The following is an 18,655-nucleotide window of genomic DNA, read 5'->3' on the forward strand; positions in this document are numbered from 1 at the left end:
CACCAAGTGGACCAGTGGAAGTTCTAGAAAGAGAATATATATGTACAGACCTATATTTAACCTGTGGTATGTATTGTAAAGTGATAGGCTGGGAGATAAGGATAATTACCTATTTGACACAAATTGGTTTAGGACCAGTTCCTTAAGAACAGATAAAAGGAAATAGTTAAGGGGCCCCCCCATCTTATTTTAAACAATATGTTTTCAGTACAAATACACTTACCATCAAACACTGCACAGCTAAATTGAGTTGTGGAAGCCAGTGGCTTGCAAGTGGAATCAAATATGTTGCCATAGTTTCCAATGCTAACTTCAAACTTAATCGGCTCCCCCACATCCTGCAGCATATTAGCTGTATGAAACACAGCAGACATGCTGTACTTTCGTCTACGCTGGTATTTCTAAAAGTGAACCACAAAGAAAAGTTGGTTGAAGACCAATTTAAAATACAACATTAAAACAAAGAGTCTTTCAATCCCTAAAGGTTTGGAAATAATGAATGCCAGTCACTTGCCGGCAAGTATAGAAGAGGCATTTTTACCTCCACCACCAAGATGTCATCATTGGGAATGTCATCGATCTTTTTGTCAGCTTTACCATCCAGTTTGGTTGCGAGTTCAACCAGCACTCTGCCACGGTAGGCAACCCCTTCGCCCTTCCAAAGACAAAATAAAGTTTGAACTCATAGCATGTGAGAGAGGATAGAATTGTTATAACTGACCCTTTTATGTATCCTTTTTACAGAGGTTTCCAAATGAAACATTGCTGTATATGTTAGATCAGCCATTACTACAAAACACATTGATATTATGTAGGAAAACCAAAAGAAACTGTACAATTTCTTCAATATTTAAAAATTGTCTATGGTAGAGAAAGACATCTAGTTGAAAGGATTTAGTATTACTACTGCTAAAAACATTAACTAAAACAAAACTAACCTTCCCATAGTTTAAATCTTCATAAGGATCAGGGAACCCAGTAAATTCTCTCGGACTCCCGTACAGGTTTACATAACAAGGTCCAAAGGCTGGCAAAAATCCCACGTCCGATTCAGTATTTGCAGCTAGTACAACACAAATAAAGGATAGCTCAGGTGTCTTCACAGTTTATTGGATGGGTTGTTGTTAGTAATGTGCAAGTAATCATGCAATAGCAACTGAACTGGTTGTGCTGTAAACCAAGTATTCTATGGGTAAAGCACTATGAACTTATATACTGTAACACAGAACATTCTACACACATATATATTAAGACAGACTGCATACCAGTCTGCATATGACAATGTGTGAGAAGCCACCTTTAGTACAAAAACTGTAATGTTTAACTAGTCCCATAAAATACAAATAAAGTTAAACTGACTCTATTTTAAATCGTGGTCATGCCGGCATAAGCCCATCGGATCCAGTGAACATGTGCAGACAGTACTGACACTAAATAAAGCCCTACATCTCTAGCTATTTTCAAGGCTTACTGCACAGCAAAGCAGCAGGGCCTCCAAGCATATTGTTTTGCAGAGTCATAAGATTCTTTAGTATTTCAAGCACAAGACATTGCTATGGTTAGTATGCAATGCATATTATACTTCTACTGCTACTACATACTTCTACTGCTACTGCAACAATCCAAGCCAACACCACTGTTCAACACACACACTAAGCAAATTAACTGGGGTGCTGCTTAATTTAAGGACCATCCGTGCCCTTCAGTTTAGTAACGCCCATGACCTTATCCAAACTAAAATATATAGACAGAGCTCTACTATTTGACAGATGTTCCTGATAGGAATGCGGGAGGGCCAAGTTAGGTTTGGAAGGGGAGGCCAAGTTAGGTTTGAATGGAAATAGTGGCTTGTCACCAGTACCGTGAATGAGAATATATAAATATGTATTAATATAAATATAGCTTACGTTTTGGCAGCAGCTTCTAACAAAAATAAAATGTACCCAAAACTTAAGTGTCTTACAGAAGGTACTTTAGCATGACAAAGCAAATGTAATGACTATATAAATGCGCAACTTGCACATGGGAGTTGAAACCCCATAGGTTGAATCACACTGTCAGGATTGTAGACCCGACACTGGAATAGGGTAGTGTTTCACTAGAATCAGGGCAACATGTTGTTCCAGAGTCAACACGGCAATAGACATTGCCATGATAAAAACACCACGGAAATCTAGAATAAAGACAGAGGCACTTACCTTTGACATTCTTATTATCATGATAGCACATAAGAAGCTAACAAGAAAACAGTAGCAAAGTAGACAAGCTCAAACAGCATGTGAACTTTAGGATAGGAGTTACAGACTTCAGTTTTATTGCTTTGTGTATTTTAGACCCCATGCTATAACAGGGGGAAGACAATCTGTCAAAGTTAGCTTTTTAAGAACTCCTGTAACCTACCTAAAGCTTCTACATATCTCAAAAGACAAGAAGATACAAAAGGGGTGAAGAAACTTGCAGAGCAAGCAAAACAAGCCACACTTTTTCAATCATTGTTTAACCCTTCAGGTGCCTTGTTTCACTATATTCATGATTTTTTTTTTTTATTATGAAAATGCATATGGACTACAGAAACTACCATATCACCTGTATATTGACCTTAAGGATCTCAATAAGATGGTTTAATCTTTGGAATAAAACATGTAATTATTTCTGTTTTTTGAGGGATGTTAAAATATGCAGTGTGACACTTTTTATTGTGGGCTGACAATTAGTTGTATTACTGTTTTCTTTAATAAGGTAAACATTTAACTCTGAAAAGGTTTAAACAAATCATTGAAAAAAATAGAAAGGCATGCACAGGCCATGCAAATCCAAACAGTTATAGATATTTTTCCAATACCAAAACCATTTCAGAGGCTGCAGTTTTTTATTTTAAGGATATGTGGTTTAAATGCAATAATTTAAAATCCCTGTAACACAAAACTCAATGGAAGTCAGCCATTCCCCCCCAATATTTCTCACAATTAGGCTTTGTGCTCGGCTTATGGCAAAGTCAACTGGTTGCCACCAGGGGGCAGACTTGCAACCAGTGTAAATTTACCTGTCTTGCCTCTAGTTTAAGGTTGTCATTGCGTTTTTCACCCTCATTATCTGATCGTTTAACAGCTTAAGCTTTTTTTTTAAACAGCTTACGGAAAGGGGAAATTGCTGTTCTGCAGCTGAAATCAACACTCTCAGGGTTTGGCATTGGAGAATACACAAAATACATTTAGCAACCACAAATTGAACCTTCAGATGCTGGAGAAGCCCCATATCCCGAAGATGAGTCTATACTCCAAAAAACAGTTAAATGTTAATAGAATTCAAGTAAGTTCCAATTTGTTGTTCTTGTATCTCTGGATTTTAATTGTGTAATGCAAATAGATGATACAGCAATCTGCCTTTGGGAGCAAAAATATATGTATATGAGTTACAAATAATGATTTTGGCGCTGGTAAAAAGCTATACATGTGATATGGTTAAGCTTTACAGTAGAATAATTACACACACACACAACAATCCAATATAGACTTTACATAAAGTGAGTTACTAATTATATATATTCTGAAAAAGAATTGCCGAGTGCTCAAAGGAATCTTCATCAACAGCACGTACTACGTATTACAAAGCATCCTACCAGCTAATGTTCCAATTGAATCTAGCAGAGTGCATATGCACTAAAAATGACTACATATCAGCAATTGTTTTTTCCACCCAGTTACTGAATTGATGGCAAAGAAGAGACTTTGAAGCCCAACCTGCTCTATTGCAACCGTGCAGTTCCAGGTATACAGAACACCCTGCTGTGTTAGAAGAAATGCACTAAGCCACCACTGCTGTGTCCAGTGTTGTCAGTATTCAGTATATACTGTATTGTTAGAATAGGCTTAATTTCTTATATTTCAATAAGTTACTTTGTATAATCTGTAGGTTTGTTTTTGTACTGGAAGAATAATAATGATGTGTGCATACAAGTTAAAAAAACAAATTTCATTTGTATACTAATTTGTATAGCCATCTTAGGGTGTGGTTCTGTGTGCTGAAAGAGTGTTTACATTTGGGGGGGGAAGGGAAACTGGATTTATAACTCAGAGAAACCAGCAAATACAATACAGGGTACAGACTGTGTGGAACTTGAGTCACAGACAACACCCAACAGAAGGAATATGACACAACGGGTCAGAGCATGGCGCTCCTATGAAACATTAACCCCATTATACATTGACAGCAGGACATCCAGAACATTCTGATAAGGCGATCAATTTATAAACTACTATGTATAGAAGTTGTCGCAATTTGATATACTTCGGCCCTAAAATGATGGCTCAAAATGATAATTTGATGAATGTTGAATTACCGTTTACCATGTGTTGCACATGAATTTGAATAAAAACATGCATATATGTATAATTATTACAAAAAATAAATTATCATATGCATATAAACCCAACAGTATCACTTTCTCCAAAGGATCTTACCTTCAAGTTCCCCACCGGATGATGCTATTTTGGAAAGATTTAAGTATGTTGTTCCAACAGCATCATTCCTTGTCAATCGATCCCTACATGAGAACACAACCAAACTTATATTTCCCAAAAACCATCAATCCCCTGCTATTCCTGCTGCTGGTGCTCACCATGCCACAGTCCATCTGGGAGAGGCTGGGATTGTAGTACTAGAAAGCTGTCCTAAAGGAATTTGAGTGAAGCAGGTTGCATAAAACAACTGAAGACTTACATTTAAGTAGGACTAGGGACTAAAATGTCTCCACCATGCACATCTACAAATTTTGTAGGTCTCAAATGGGTAGTACTTTAGATTATGCACATTATTTCATCAGGTGTTAACAATTTGTTTGGAGGATGTGAATTCTTACATCAGTCAGTTTCACCAGAAAACAAATCTGCATAACGACATGAATTAAATAATGCAGTCTACGTAGACCGAGATAATCCAACAGTAAAAATATATTTAAAAAAAAAAAAAAGCACTGCCATGAAAAGTGTGAACATACCAGTCAAAAACAGTCAGTCGTATTCTATCACACATCGAGGGAAACTGTAGAAAGGAGCGATAAATGTACACTATATGACCTGTATTGACAATGTATTTCCCATCAAGCGTCACAGATTGAAAATCACCACAAATTACACATTTATGAGCAAAACTTTTGAATCATGCTTGAAGTGACAAATACTACTTTTTCCTTCTGAACTTTTGTTTGAATTAAATTTAAATGTGGAAATCAGGATATTTAAATACAGTATTTTTATATTCACTAAACGGTTGTCCTAGAAGATCTTTAAATCATATGCATTTGAAAGAGGGCAGCCTCCCTTACCTTGACCTGTAGGTTGATGACTTGGTTCCAATCTGGATTTGCAGTCTTCTCTATTATCTTACTGCAAATCTACATCAAGAAGCGAAACATTGTTTAAAACAGTTTTCAAATGGCTTTTGATGAAGCTGAAGTTACTTTGTCCAAGGATGACTGTGCTCCGCCATGCTAGCTAACATGTCCAGGTGACATACTAGTTCAGACAGAAGCACAGAATAGTCAGCAACTAGGTTACTAAAACAGTCTTTCTGCATATTTAAATTGATATGGCTGTTTCCGCTTAGATCATTATATGTCAATATTACTATTCCAGCACAAAATGGATGTGAACAGCCCTCTAAAGCCAAATAGTGGGATGTGAAGTGGGGAAGCTTATCGGGCTTCCATTCACAATGCTTCACCTATGGGCTTCAGTAAAACACTTATATGCTTCCCCACCTCACTTCAGAAAATTCAGCTAGAAAAATTAGTATGCATGGAAAACAATTTTCTAAGTCAAAAATCAAGAGTATCATACAGAATACACAAAGGATATTAAGAAAGAAACAAAATATTAGGAAATAGAAGACGACAAATCCGTTTAAAATTGTTGATGCTGAAGCATCTCTTTACAGGTTTCCCGTTATCACTACAAGAGATTCTTCAGATACCAGAGAAATGAATCATTCCAAAATACAATTTCAGAATTCTGGGACAAACTTCAGAATCATATCTAGCTTGTTAACCAAGGGTCCAAACCTAGTGCTGACAAACTCCTTTTATTGACAGTCAGTAAGATTTAAAAAAAACTTAGAAGAAAAAACGCCCAGTCTAGTCTGAAATATGAATTTACAAACAGCAATCTCACACTTACTTTTTTGCCTGCAAAGCAGACTTCTACAAACGGATCTACAAGGTTCTTCTTGTTACTCTCAGCTCCAAACATCTCCTTCACACTTTGCACAAATGCATCGTCCACTGAAAAAATAAAAATATAAATAAATAATGGCTTGCCAATGACTATGCTCAACATCAAAAGCAGGCAACCTTGGCTTATCCAATCCATTCAATTGCAAGACTTCCAACCAGGTCTTTAATTATTTAACTGGTCATCAACAGTGCCAATTACATAATTAAAAGGAACTGCAATGGAAATGTCTGGAAGAGCTAATGTTGTCTTACCTTGCTCTAAATGCTAAGTATAGATGTATATTAGTAACATACATCCCTTGCTGTAAATACAAAATTAGATCCATCAGAATCACATAGAAACATGTCAGAGAAACTTTGCACAATGCCTTAAAACAAAACAGACTTCAAAATTTAATCAAAATGGATTTACATGCAATCAAGTAGATCCAAGTTCCAAGAATTTGTGAGCAATTAATATCTATTACTATTTCCCCAGCTATATAGAACTAAAACCTACTAGCCAGTAACTGGGTAGAAATGCACACAATTAGATTAAGAGCGTACAAATAGAACATTACCAGGAAATGCAGCAAAGCTTAGCACTTACTCTGTGGAATATCCTCTGCTCTGTACAGCTTTAGCATGAAAGTGACCCATCGCAGCGAGACCCCTGCAGGCAGCAGTAGATTGCTTTCAATGTCATCCTGGTCTCCATCTGTGTCCCTGTTCTCCACCTATTTGAACATATGCAAGTTTGTTAAGGATTGTGAGTTTCCCTTTATTGGAATAAGGCAAGTGCATACACATGACAGTTTAGCATCCAGAATTAAAACAGATCATTTTTTTTAATGTGGCATAAAGTATTTGTTATGCTGGGTATCCATTGCCCTGAGGTAAACATTTAAGTGCACATAAAACAGTTATGGAAATGCTTTGCTACATACACTACTAAAATTGCCAGCATTAATCTGTAGTATAAAACAATCTTTTCAACACATAAATGTCTAAAGTACTGTATTTTAAAGGAAATGGCAAATGATTACACATAAACCACTTGTTTTTATTCAAGAAGTCGACCCACAGGCCCAGTGGTATGCTGCAGTGTTTACTACACTACTTTTTTTGTATGTGTGTAATTCAAAACTTGTTATAAAATTTACATTTCATATATTGGTGGGTGTGTATTAAACCTTTTTTTTTTTTTTTTTTTTTTTCAATATTTGATCGTTTAACAGCTTAAGGAAAGGGGTAGCTGCTGTTCTGTAGCTGAAATCAACACTCTCAGGGTTTGGCATTGGAGAATATACAAAATACATTTATCAACCACAAACTGAACCTTGAGATGCTGGAGAAGCCCCATATCCTGAAGATGAGTCTATACTCCAGAAAACAGATAAATGTTAATAGAATTCAAGTAAGTTCCAATTTGTTGTAATGGTTGTTCTTGTATCTCTGGATTTTAATTGTGTAATGCAAATAGATGATACAGCAATCTGCCTTTGGGAGCAAAAATATATGTATAAGGTTATATGAGTTACAAATAATGACTCTGGCGCTGGTAAAAAGCTATACATATTTGATATGGTTAAGCTTTACAGTAGAGTAATTACACACACAACAATCCAATATAGACTTGGTAAGTTACTAATTATATATATTCTGAAAAAGAATTGCCGAGTGCTCAAAGGAATCTTCATCAACAGCACGTACTTGTGGCGTATTACAAAGCATCCTACCAGCTAATGTTCCAACTGAATCTAGCAGAGTGCATATGCACTAAAAAATAACTACATATAAGCAATTGTTTTTTCCACCCAGTTACTGAATTGATGCCAAAGAAGAGTCGTTGGAGCCCAACCTGCTCTATTGCAACCTTGCAGTTCCAGGTATACAGAACACCCTGTAGTGTTTAGAAGAATGCATTAAACCATCATTGCTGTGTCCTATGTTATCAGTATTCAGTATATACTGTATCGTTGCAATGGGCTTAAATGGGCTTAATTTCTTATTCAATAAATTACTTTGTATAATCTGTAGGTGTGTTTTTGTACTGGAAGAACAACAATGTGAGCATACGAGTTAAAAACACATTTCATTTGTATACTAATTTGTATAGCCCTCTTAGGGTGTGGTTCTGTGTGCTGAAAGACTGTATTTACATTTGGGGGAAGGGAAACTGGATTTATAACTCTCAGAGAAACCAGAAAATACAATATAGGATACAGGCCGTGTAGAACGCGAGTCACAGACAACGCCCAACAGAGGGTATATATGACACAACGGGTCAGAGCATGGCGCGTCTGTGAAACACAAACCCCTGCAGTGTTTACTATACTACTTGCAGTTTTTTTTTGTATGTGTGTAGTTCAAAGCTTGTTATAAAGTTCACATTTCACATATTGGTGGATGTGTATTAAACTTTGTTTTTTGTTTGTTTTGTTGTGTAAAAACACAAGGCAAAGTGGAGAAGCCCATTACCGGTGGCTCATCTCCAGTCCCAACGACGAACATGCTGACTTTGAGGTATCCTTTCGCTCCTGAGGTGGAATCATCCGGGTCATTGAGAAGCAGCCACTTTCTCATAACAGTGTGACCTTGGAAGAAAAACAAGACATATTTGTACTAACTGAAAACCATGATAAATGCACAGCTTGAAGAAAAACACAAAAAAAAATATGTTGACTGAAATCTATGGAGTAAGCAGTGAATATGTTTTTAAGTGAAAGTCAATAGGTTGACACAAAATGCAAGTATTTTGCTTGGTATATTGTAGGTTCAATCATGCACAACTAATACTATATAGGTGTGATAGCAAGCAAGACATGGGCAGAATGAACACAAGTTTCATCTCCAAATCCCTCAAAAAACAATGGCACTATTAAACCTTTGGTATTTATAAATTCAAAAAAAAAAAAACTATAGTGGACAAAGAGAATGCTTAAGGTTCTAAAAATACACCTTTTACTGCATAACACTAGTATCCCTATTTATTTTAATGCAGATTTCAAATAGAACACTACAAATTAAAAATGCTGCTTCAATTTTATACCAATGGTTTTACTGCTATCAGACCATGTGACCTACAGAACAGGAAATGATCAGGTACCATGAAGCATTATTTAGTGTTAGTGTTTACTTAGTTTTGTTCTACTGTGCCAAAATTTGAAAATAAAACAGATTAATACAATATGGGTTTATATTAACAACTGTCATTTGTATGTTTTTATGAATATCAACCCGTATTGTTGCAAAGGTTTTTTGGGGGTTTGTTTTAGCAAATACCAGTACCTACCAGGTTCATCATAGACATACCCAACATCGAGCTGCAAGGACAAAACAAATACATCTCAATCTTAACACAGCAAATGTTGAAAACAGGGCTCATACCACAAACATTATCTGGTAGCTTTAAGGAGTTAAGAGCTGATCATTTTTCTCATTCAGCCCAAGCATTTCACCATAACACCACACCTATACAGCACATGACTCACAGATTACAAACAATTAGCAAAACAATACACAGATTAGACACTCTAATCATAATGTGTACATTGTGAAACATTGTACATATTGTGGTCAATACCCTGCTTGTACAAAGAGCACCTTGTTGCTATAACCCAGCTGTAAACATAGAGCATACTGTGGTAAATAACACACTTATCACTGTTATACTAAAATGATTAAAAACTCTTTCATATCTCGCATGGACAAGCTGTTCAAAACATCCCGTTCATTATTCATTTGCAAATGCTAATACAACAAAAGACAAAGCATTTGGTTTAAATGAAAGCTGCGACTTTCAGGGACTTTTGAGTGTGTAAAACTTCTTGTAAACAACTGTGATCAAGTGTAGGTGAGTAGTTTTGAGGAAATAGACTTCATCAGCCCAAATGAGATTTCATGCAAAAGCAGTATGGGCAGACATCTCCTTTACATCGTTCCAGAGAAAAGGAACATGTACTGCAGGTCCTTTTTAGACATGGTTATACTGCCCACCCTGCCTATTTGGCAATTTCCTGAGAGCTGATGAGTCATACCAAGTTGTGAATGGATACAACTTCTCCCATGCAGTAATGCAATGCAATACAGTCACTGTATCATTAACAATAGAATACTTAAAAGAACACTATAAAAAGTACCTTGAATTCCCCCATGAGGCTGTCTGCTCTCAAAGAATATGCATCATATACCTAAAGTAGAAAACAAAAATACCAAATTATATATAACATAATATATCAGCACATCTAATATTATCTATGTTTCCCTATAGTCAATTTAGAAAAAAATGAAGACTAAATAAACTCATTATTTTCTACTACTTTAACATTTAGACATTTTACATTCCACATTTCTGGCCCCATATATATATATATATATATATATATATATATATATATATATATATATATATATATATATATATATATATATATATATATATATATAAGTACTGATATTAGAATAAACCAATGTTTTTCTTATGCTTTTCTTACGCAATTATAAGCAGACTGTATATATTTATTGCATTTCCATATAAAATTCTATTATGTACAGGTTATGCAGTATTTTACTGCTTTATTTAAAAAAAAATACCTTACCCTTATGCTTATGTATTCATCAAAGAGCTCTGATGGCAACATGTTAACATTGTAGAAGAAAATCTAGGAAAAGGGGGAAAATGATCAATATGTACAGAGACATTCTTACACATTAATTATATTACTAAAATTGAATATCAGACAAGCATAAGCATATTTGAATCTGAACCAGAGCAGATACATTATTATTTATCATCCTATACTCATCCTTCACTAGAAGGTATACACTTCAGCTTAGTTTACTACCACTTAACATTTAAAACTGAAATCCTAGCAATTCAAAATGAGTACCATCATCCGAGTGTTAGGGTTACTTCTTTTTTTATTGTGCACCACTGACTCAAGGTTGCTCTTTGAGACACAACCAAAAACTGCAAAGGTAAAGTCTAATGGCTAAGAATTTTGAAGAATCTGCATTAACGTAACCTGCAAGAAACTGAACTGGGTATGGTCTTTTAGTCAACGTGCTAGAGGGTCACAAACTTACGTGGCAGGTAGATGTAGAAACAAAGACTTCGCAGGAAGTGAGGGTGGACAAGTAAGAAGTGGTGGAAATTAGACAGATAATAAGATACAACCAAACACAGCTTCCTATTCTCCAAGTAGACAAAGGAAAACAGAGGAACAGCAGAAAAAGGGTAACCAGTGAGACACAAGAACAAAGAAACAGGAGTACAGCATGCAATGCAGTACCAACCCAGAGCACCGGAAAACAGCCAAAGCAAAAATAAAAAGCACTAAAGGTAACAGGAAAGCACTGCATGTTATAGTCTGTGAAGTTTGAGCAGGGTGCCCACTGTACTACAAGGAGAAATATTTACTGTTGGTAACCATCCTACTGTCAGTATAACATGATTTAATATCAATGTGGACAGCATACCGGTAAAGACCTAGACCTGTCTGTAATAACATATTGTTTCAGCTTATTTAATTCCATATTCAAGTGTGTTGGGGTATCTTAAAATAATAGTTAAAGTACCATGGGTATCAGCAGCTGAAATTATTTAGAATCCACTACAGGTACAATGACCAAGCAAAAATCATGAACAACACAATATTACATGAAAATATATATATATTTTTTTTTACCTCATCAAAAAAGGGATTGTTCCCCCTTCGAATCCTTGTTCTGTGTGTCTGACCACAGACATTAACCTTCACTACGGGCTTAATGTTGTTTCCAGGTAACTGTCGACCCTCAATGACTCTAATACGGATCTGAAAAACAAACCCCCCCAAAAAGAATTACAATAGTTAGAAACAGAGTTATAACCAATATAAAAAGTACCAGGATGTACAGCACTGTTTACATCCCCATAGAATCTGGAATTAACTCCTATATTACATTGTACCAAATAAAATATTTACATGCCATACAGTACCTGGAAATCCTGTGGTTTGTTGGATAGGATTCTGCGGTTTTTCTTGCTACTTCCAAGCCTCTTCTGGAGCTGGTTCCCGGGCTGTCCAGCAGAGGGCGATGATGGAACACCTCCCCCACCATCAACACACTCTTCATCGCCTTCATCACCACCTCCAGCTGCAAGCGACCCACAGAACAATCGATTGATGCATTCACAACACATGCTGCTTAACAGTCGTGTTCATAACTAAAAACGATTCACATTCTGAAGGACTGTTTTCACAGAAACAGTGATTTCTCAGATTCAGCAGTTGCTCTATATTTACACCAACTAGCTGGTCATGTGGTTTTTGTAGTGCTTTGTTCAATTAACATTTGCCTATATACTACTTAATCCATTTGAATGGGTGCTGTGGATGGGAAGCCTTTCATACCACTAAACTGAGAAAATATTAACTAAAACTTGGTAAACTCCGAGTGCTACACAGACAGCGTTAATCATATTTCTTTTGTGCATTATGCACAATTTAATTGAGTATTGTACAGGGGTGGTAAGGTTACACACAAAGTCTAAGGAGCTTTAACTTGTAAGTTACTTAAAGAATGATTTTCAAAGCATTTTATGAATATAATAAGCTTTGGTGTTAATAAAACTGTTATAGATTGTTGCTGAAGAACAGCAGATTCTTAACATTTAAACTGTACTCAAAAACTAACTTTTGAGGGGAAAAAAAAAGAGACCTGATTAAACACTAAAATTCTCAAGCAGGGTTTTCTAAAGTACAACAGGATTTATTACAAGGAAGAGACAATGAATGTCTGCTCATCACTTGGACTATTAACCTAAAACACATTATCTAAGGACAGTAGCATGTTTCTACTGACAAACCAGAGGCCTCATCTTACTTATGACACCTCTATGTAAATATATCCTCAAGAAGGATAAAAAAAAAAAAAAAAAAAAAAACAATGTCCTGGTTTGTGGTATGCCAATGTGTCTATTAATGCTAACAACACTCCCAATGGGTACATATTTGACTTATGGGTTGGCACTAGCAAACTGTATCATTGGCAAGTATGTGGATTGTTGGAATAAATCTTTGCAAGCCAATATTTGTCTGTAAAATACAACAGATGTAGAAAAGAAAGTGTGGGAGGCATGGTGCATGTTGTGCAACATTAAGATTCTAATGCCAGAATGACTCATACCACAATCAATCACCAGGCCTGAAAATCCACATACAGACTACATATTTCAGGTTTCCTGCAAGGTAGAAAGTAAAGCATGATGCACATGGATTCTGATACACTCAAAAACTTGTGTTTGAGAATGTCCTTATCAGGTTTTATCACAATTGGACACGTGGATCTCTAGACATACGTAAAATGTTAGTGTGACAAGTACAGTTCACTATGTCCTACTGGGATAATAAGGATGTATTTTATATAGTAACAGTTGGGTCTTTTATGTTGGGCTAATAGCAAATAAATACAACTAAAATGAATATACAATAAGCTGTTGAATGACTTCTGCAGGTGAATGTAGTGCTGCTCTTGTGCAACAAGAACATCAGGTCTATTGCCCCTGGCTGGGGATGCATATCCTGCAGAGGGGATTGTGGAGGAGGGAGGGTTTTTCATATTTTACATTAAAGTTTAACTTATCCAGTTAAACTTGAAAAGGACATTAACTTATCCAGTTAAACTTGAAAAGGAGTCTACAGTGCCTCGTATGTTTGTTGGAATGTATGCAGCATGTGTGTTTTTACATTTTTGTTATGTAGCTGTGAAGAAACTGGGTTTGGACATTCTTTAACAAAAGTTATTGAAAGTACATTGTTAGATATGCGGGTGTTAGATGTGGCGAGCTACTTTTTCGTGTTACTTATAAGCTAGAATTTTGCTTACAGTCATGGCATTGGACGACCATTACGGACATGCGTATTTATATTTGCAAACTGATTTACAGAGACCAGGCTGGTCACCCTGTACACTTGCATGAAACACACTGCAACTGCATGAATGACTGCCACAGGCAGAGGTCTTCGAGTTCTGTTTCCTTAAACACACAAAGGCTGGGACACACCCTCCAACTCCAACCAGCACCTTTCCTGCAATACCTGTTTTACTGTAACCGTGTACTAACATACAAACAGCTGCAATCATCATACAAGGTGAAAGTGATGAAAAGGAACCCCTAAAGAACTTCTCCATACGTGTGACTACACAGAGAACAGTATTGTGTACTATTGACAGTGCCACTGTCAATAGTGCCATGTACTTAGGATCAGTATTTGCTCCAGTTTATTTTTCTACCATCAAGTTTGTCTGCAATATATTTAATGCATTTATCTGAACAATAAGGAGCAACTTTTTTGTCCTTCATGTTCAAACACAAGACATATTGGCTTCCACGCTTTTCCTAGAGTATCTATTCTACGTATCATCTCTGCATGCTTCACAAAAGTCTCGTTCCAACCTCATCTTAAACTTGCAGCCCATTACAGACTCACTGCTTCACACTGTCAACCTTGCCCGAGTGTGCATTGAGTCATACTTGGAAAGGGTTGACAAAAACATCCCAGCTAATTGTTTTAGCTAAAGGCAGCTAGTTTTCCTTTGCTAAGCACACACAGCAGTATATCCGCTATGAAAAGGAAGCCTAATACTTCAACTGTCATCACTGTAATTAATGTTTAGTCGAGTTAAACAGCATGGCTGCTTATTCCAACTTCTTGGTGGTGTTGCTTTTTAAATAAATACGTATTCTGTACATTGAAAACATTATTCAGGCATACTTTGAATATAAGCAGCCCTAGAAAACAACACTGTTTAAACACTTTGCTACAGTACCAAAATCAACTTTCAGATATTCGCACATATTGTTCTGAAGGAACTATGAACTCAAATAATTGTAAGCAACCTATAAAATGACTAAGCCAATACCATAGTTTCTTTCCAAAAACTGAATTAAAGTGACACGACATGGCATTATTCTAACTGAGAGTGCATATTTATCATATATGGGCAATACAATGTTGCAGAAACAGTTGATGTGTCTTAGCAAGTTATTTTATATAATCGTAAGAGTATATTGCTTCAATATTATTACTTAAAAGGGCAACAGTGGATCTGACAAGACTCTGAATAAGGGATTATTAGTTTCCAAATGCTTCTGTACTGAAAATTGCAAACATTAATGGTTTTCCAGAAGAAACGGTCAGAATTCAGGTTGCTGACAATCCAAGACAGAATTTATATGGAAATGGTTATAGAAAAGGCATATAGATTAGAAATGTCACATCAGTGTTGTCCATGGTGGTCTCATCTCCAACTAACTGAAATTGCACCTGTGTGTTCTTCAGAAATGCTTGGCTTAATTCCAGCAGATCAGCATTATTAAAATAAAAGAGGTGAGGCTTGACTGAATAGCTTTAAAAAAATCTAAATAATGCATAATAATAATAATAATAATAAATAATAATAAATTGCAACATATTAACTGTTCCTGTTAGACTATGTTGGCATAATAACATGCTCTGTACAGAAACTGTGAGTAGAGGCCAGACTGGCACTTTAAGGTCCCTTATCAAATTTCACTCGAGAATGCACTGTAAAGAGAATAAGAAACATACTAATTGTGTACCCTGTTTTACAAGCTTAAAACTGCGCAAATAAACACATACAATGTTGTAAAAGAAAAGGTAAAGATAACAAAAATATTTACAATGCTGTGTGTTAAAGCTCTTGGAGGTTTTATTTATTTATTTTTTGTATGCTACTTTGTCTATTATTCTGATACAATGAAATGTTAGCTTTATACAACAGACATGAAGCTTTGAGGTTAGTGAAATTGCATGCGGTTCATAGTTCGCTATTCTAGCTTGCGGTTCGCAGTTCGTTATTCCAACCTTCTGTTCGCAGTTCACAATTTGTTTTTCCAGATTGCTATTAATTTTTTATTTTAAAAAATAATTTTTTTGACCTACTTCCTGACCAGCTGGAAAACCATATAGGAAGCTGGAAAAACGAATAACAAACTGCAGGGTAGACTAGTTAGCTGGATTGAAGTGGACTGGAGTAACAGTTTGCTAACTTCGCTAACCTGAAGCTTCGGTACATTTATAATTTAAAATGGCCTTTAAAACAAAACGAATAGCCTACAATCTTCCACAACCACTTGTGCATTTACAACAACAACAAAACCCTTTAAATCGTGTTGCTTACGATCTGATTTGAGGATCATTCAGTTGCTCGCTTGAGAAAAACACACACACACACACACACACACACAAAGCCAATGCATTACTATGATAAATAAAATACATCCAAAAACAGACACTGCAGACCTACACAAAAAGTACCTTTTCGCCTTTAAATACATTGCTCAACTATACCTGTGACGTTTCAATAAACAAATAACAAAAACAAAAACCCTTTGCTTACCGGTATCAATGTTCATTTCGTTATGGTACAATTTTACACTTTCTTTAAATCTTGGATTTGTTTCAATGATAAAGGTGAGCGAGTAGCATCCACTCAAAAATACTCGTCCGAATATACCGCTATATGAAACTTGCAAATACACGTTTAATTTACCTGTACCTCCAACATCCTGAGAGTTGCCTGACGGGTCATTTGGATTAGGAAGAGCAGCAGATGGCGGTGGTTCATACGCAATTACAAGGTCAATTGTTCCCTGAAAATATAAGGTTATTTGTTACTTAGGTTTAAACAAACGGTAGTTGTAGTGCAAATTGTGCAGTTAATGATGTTAAAATTTGACAACAACCTAAAGAAACAGTAAACAGAGAAACGAAAAGCAATCATTGCAGATTGGAAATAACATTATTACTTTTATTTTTAACTGCACATTCAATTAATAAATATCGTGAAAAATAATCCAATTTAATTTTCAACCTGTGGGGACATGATAAATTATTGTGCCCTCAAGTTAAAAAATACCCCTTAATTCAAGTTATACATATCGGTTTAAGGTAGGCCTATTGAAAATAAATGTAAATTTAAGAGTAAAAGGAAAATATGAGGTTATTACATTTGTCATGCTAGAAAAGGTAGAACTACAGTAATAGCCATTTGATGTTGAAATAATACTGAGACAGATCATGTGGAGTACACACAGCATAATACTGTCATAGGGCCTGTAGTATTGAGTTGATTTCATATTGACTCAAGTATTACTCTTATGCAAATTATTACACTGCTTGTCCAATTTAAAAAATGATAACTAATATAATAATATATTATGCACCTTGTCAATAAATGTACATGGAGAAATAGAATGCAACCGTTAAACTTACTCCAATTGGTTGACTTTTTTCATTCAGGAGAGCCAAATTCTTGGAAGGAAGGGTCTTCACTTGACCACTTGCTAAATCCTTTAGGAAGATTTTTGTGGAACCAATAAACCTAAAATTATAAAGCGTTAAGTTAGAATGTGTGCCAAATGCTGGTTGCTGTGGATGCTGCACTCTTATTTCAAATGCCACAATGGGGTATGTTCACTCAAGTCTTTTCATTGGCTTCTAACCCAATGCCATCCAAGTTGTTTGTTCCATTTTTCCTCAGCATTTCAGCTACTACTACATTAGTTTCAATAGCAACAGGTTTCCTTTATTCCTTTGGTACAATAAATCTATCAAGAAATCACACATCTTACATCAGTCAGTTACCCTGCCTTTGTATTTAAACAGATAGCCATCAATAAACCACTAGATAACACAGTGCAAGTTTATACAGACTTCACAGATATTAAATCTTACTTGAAGTATTTATACTTGGCCCACTTACAAAAATGATTAATTTTGTTTGCAATACACTTTTGTTGCAGAGGGTTTATTTATTCATGTAAAATGCCAATAAAAACAACAAATATGTTTATCTACAAACTGCATAGCGATTATGTCAGTGTTGACACGCTCAACGTGAAAATGTTTTTAACTTGAAATGACTTTAAAAACAGGGGTAATTGATACATAAAAAGGCTCTAATCTTAGTATTCTCCGCCCTTTTATGGTTTAACTCGAAAGTTTCTAGAAATACCACTCCGGCAACATAATCTTTCTGAGGAGTGGGTTATCTTATTTGGGATTTTTTTACAACTTCTTCGCATAATGAAGCTGTGCAGCCCTGAGGCAACGAACCGCACAGATGGAATGTTTAGGTGATAACTGTTTACTCTTAAGCCATATCCACACAACGTGAGTGACGTGAGTGAATAATGTAGAAGTCACCTCAGTCAACTAGCAGTATCTACACCAGCCTATCAGAAGCAAGGTTAACACCCTTGACCACGTCTAACACACGCCTTAAAAGATGTCATGCCTCAAAACAAGTTAACCTAACCATAGACGACGAAAAGTTAATTTATGAGGTGCAGCAGTATCCATTATTGTGTGATTGCAAATTGACATCCAGAAGAAAGGCAATGCCTGGGTGGCTCGCAGGTGGTGCATTCAGCCG

At 35.9% G+C, this 18,655-nt stretch overlaps 1 protein-coding gene across 4 annotated transcripts in view; it reads right to left on the minus strand.

The window, feature by feature from the left end:
- The window catches only part of LOC121325569 (myoferlin-like), a 61,457-nt gene that overhangs the window by 27,681 nt on the left and 15,121 nt on the right, over nucleotides 1-18,655 (minus strand). For 3 of the 4 annotated variants that reach the window (XM_041268262.1, XM_041268261.1, XM_041268260.1), the window contains exons 4-20: nucleotides 17,494-17,602; nucleotides 16,772-16,871; nucleotides 12,192-12,349; nucleotides 11,899-12,027; nucleotides 10,810-10,872; nucleotides 10,351-10,401; nucleotides 9,504-9,534; nucleotides 8,690-8,805; nucleotides 6,819-6,945; nucleotides 6,174-6,277; nucleotides 5,324-5,392; nucleotides 4,997-5,040; nucleotides 4,461-4,543; nucleotides 3,232-3,270; nucleotides 939-1,063; nucleotides 542-655; nucleotides 224-401 (exon numbers count right to left, since the gene is read on the minus strand). In XM_041268262.1, the coding sequence (XP_041124196.1) occupies nucleotides 224-401; nucleotides 542-655; nucleotides 939-1,063; nucleotides 3,232-3,270; nucleotides 4,461-4,543; nucleotides 4,997-5,040; nucleotides 5,324-5,392; nucleotides 6,174-6,277; nucleotides 6,819-6,945; nucleotides 8,690-8,805; nucleotides 9,504-9,534; nucleotides 10,351-10,401; nucleotides 10,810-10,872; nucleotides 11,899-12,027; nucleotides 12,192-12,349; nucleotides 16,772-16,871; nucleotides 17,494-17,602 (1,640 nt within the window). The remainder of the gene's footprint in view (nucleotides 1-223; nucleotides 402-541; nucleotides 656-938; nucleotides 1,064-3,231; nucleotides 3,271-4,460; nucleotides 4,544-4,996; nucleotides 5,041-5,323; nucleotides 5,393-6,173; nucleotides 6,278-6,818; nucleotides 6,946-8,689; nucleotides 8,806-9,503; nucleotides 9,535-10,350; nucleotides 10,402-10,809; nucleotides 10,873-11,898; nucleotides 12,028-12,191; nucleotides 12,350-16,771; nucleotides 16,872-17,493; nucleotides 17,603-18,655) is intronic. The other variant, XM_041268263.1, reaches the window with a different exon arrangement.

The sequence above is a fragment of the Polyodon spathula genome, chromosome 13, assembly GCF_017654505.1.
Source record: "Polyodon spathula isolate WHYD16114869_AA chromosome 13, ASM1765450v1, whole genome shotgun sequence".
Classification (NCBI taxonomy): Eukaryota; Metazoa; Chordata; class Actinopteri; order Acipenseriformes; family Polyodontidae; genus Polyodon; species Polyodon spathula.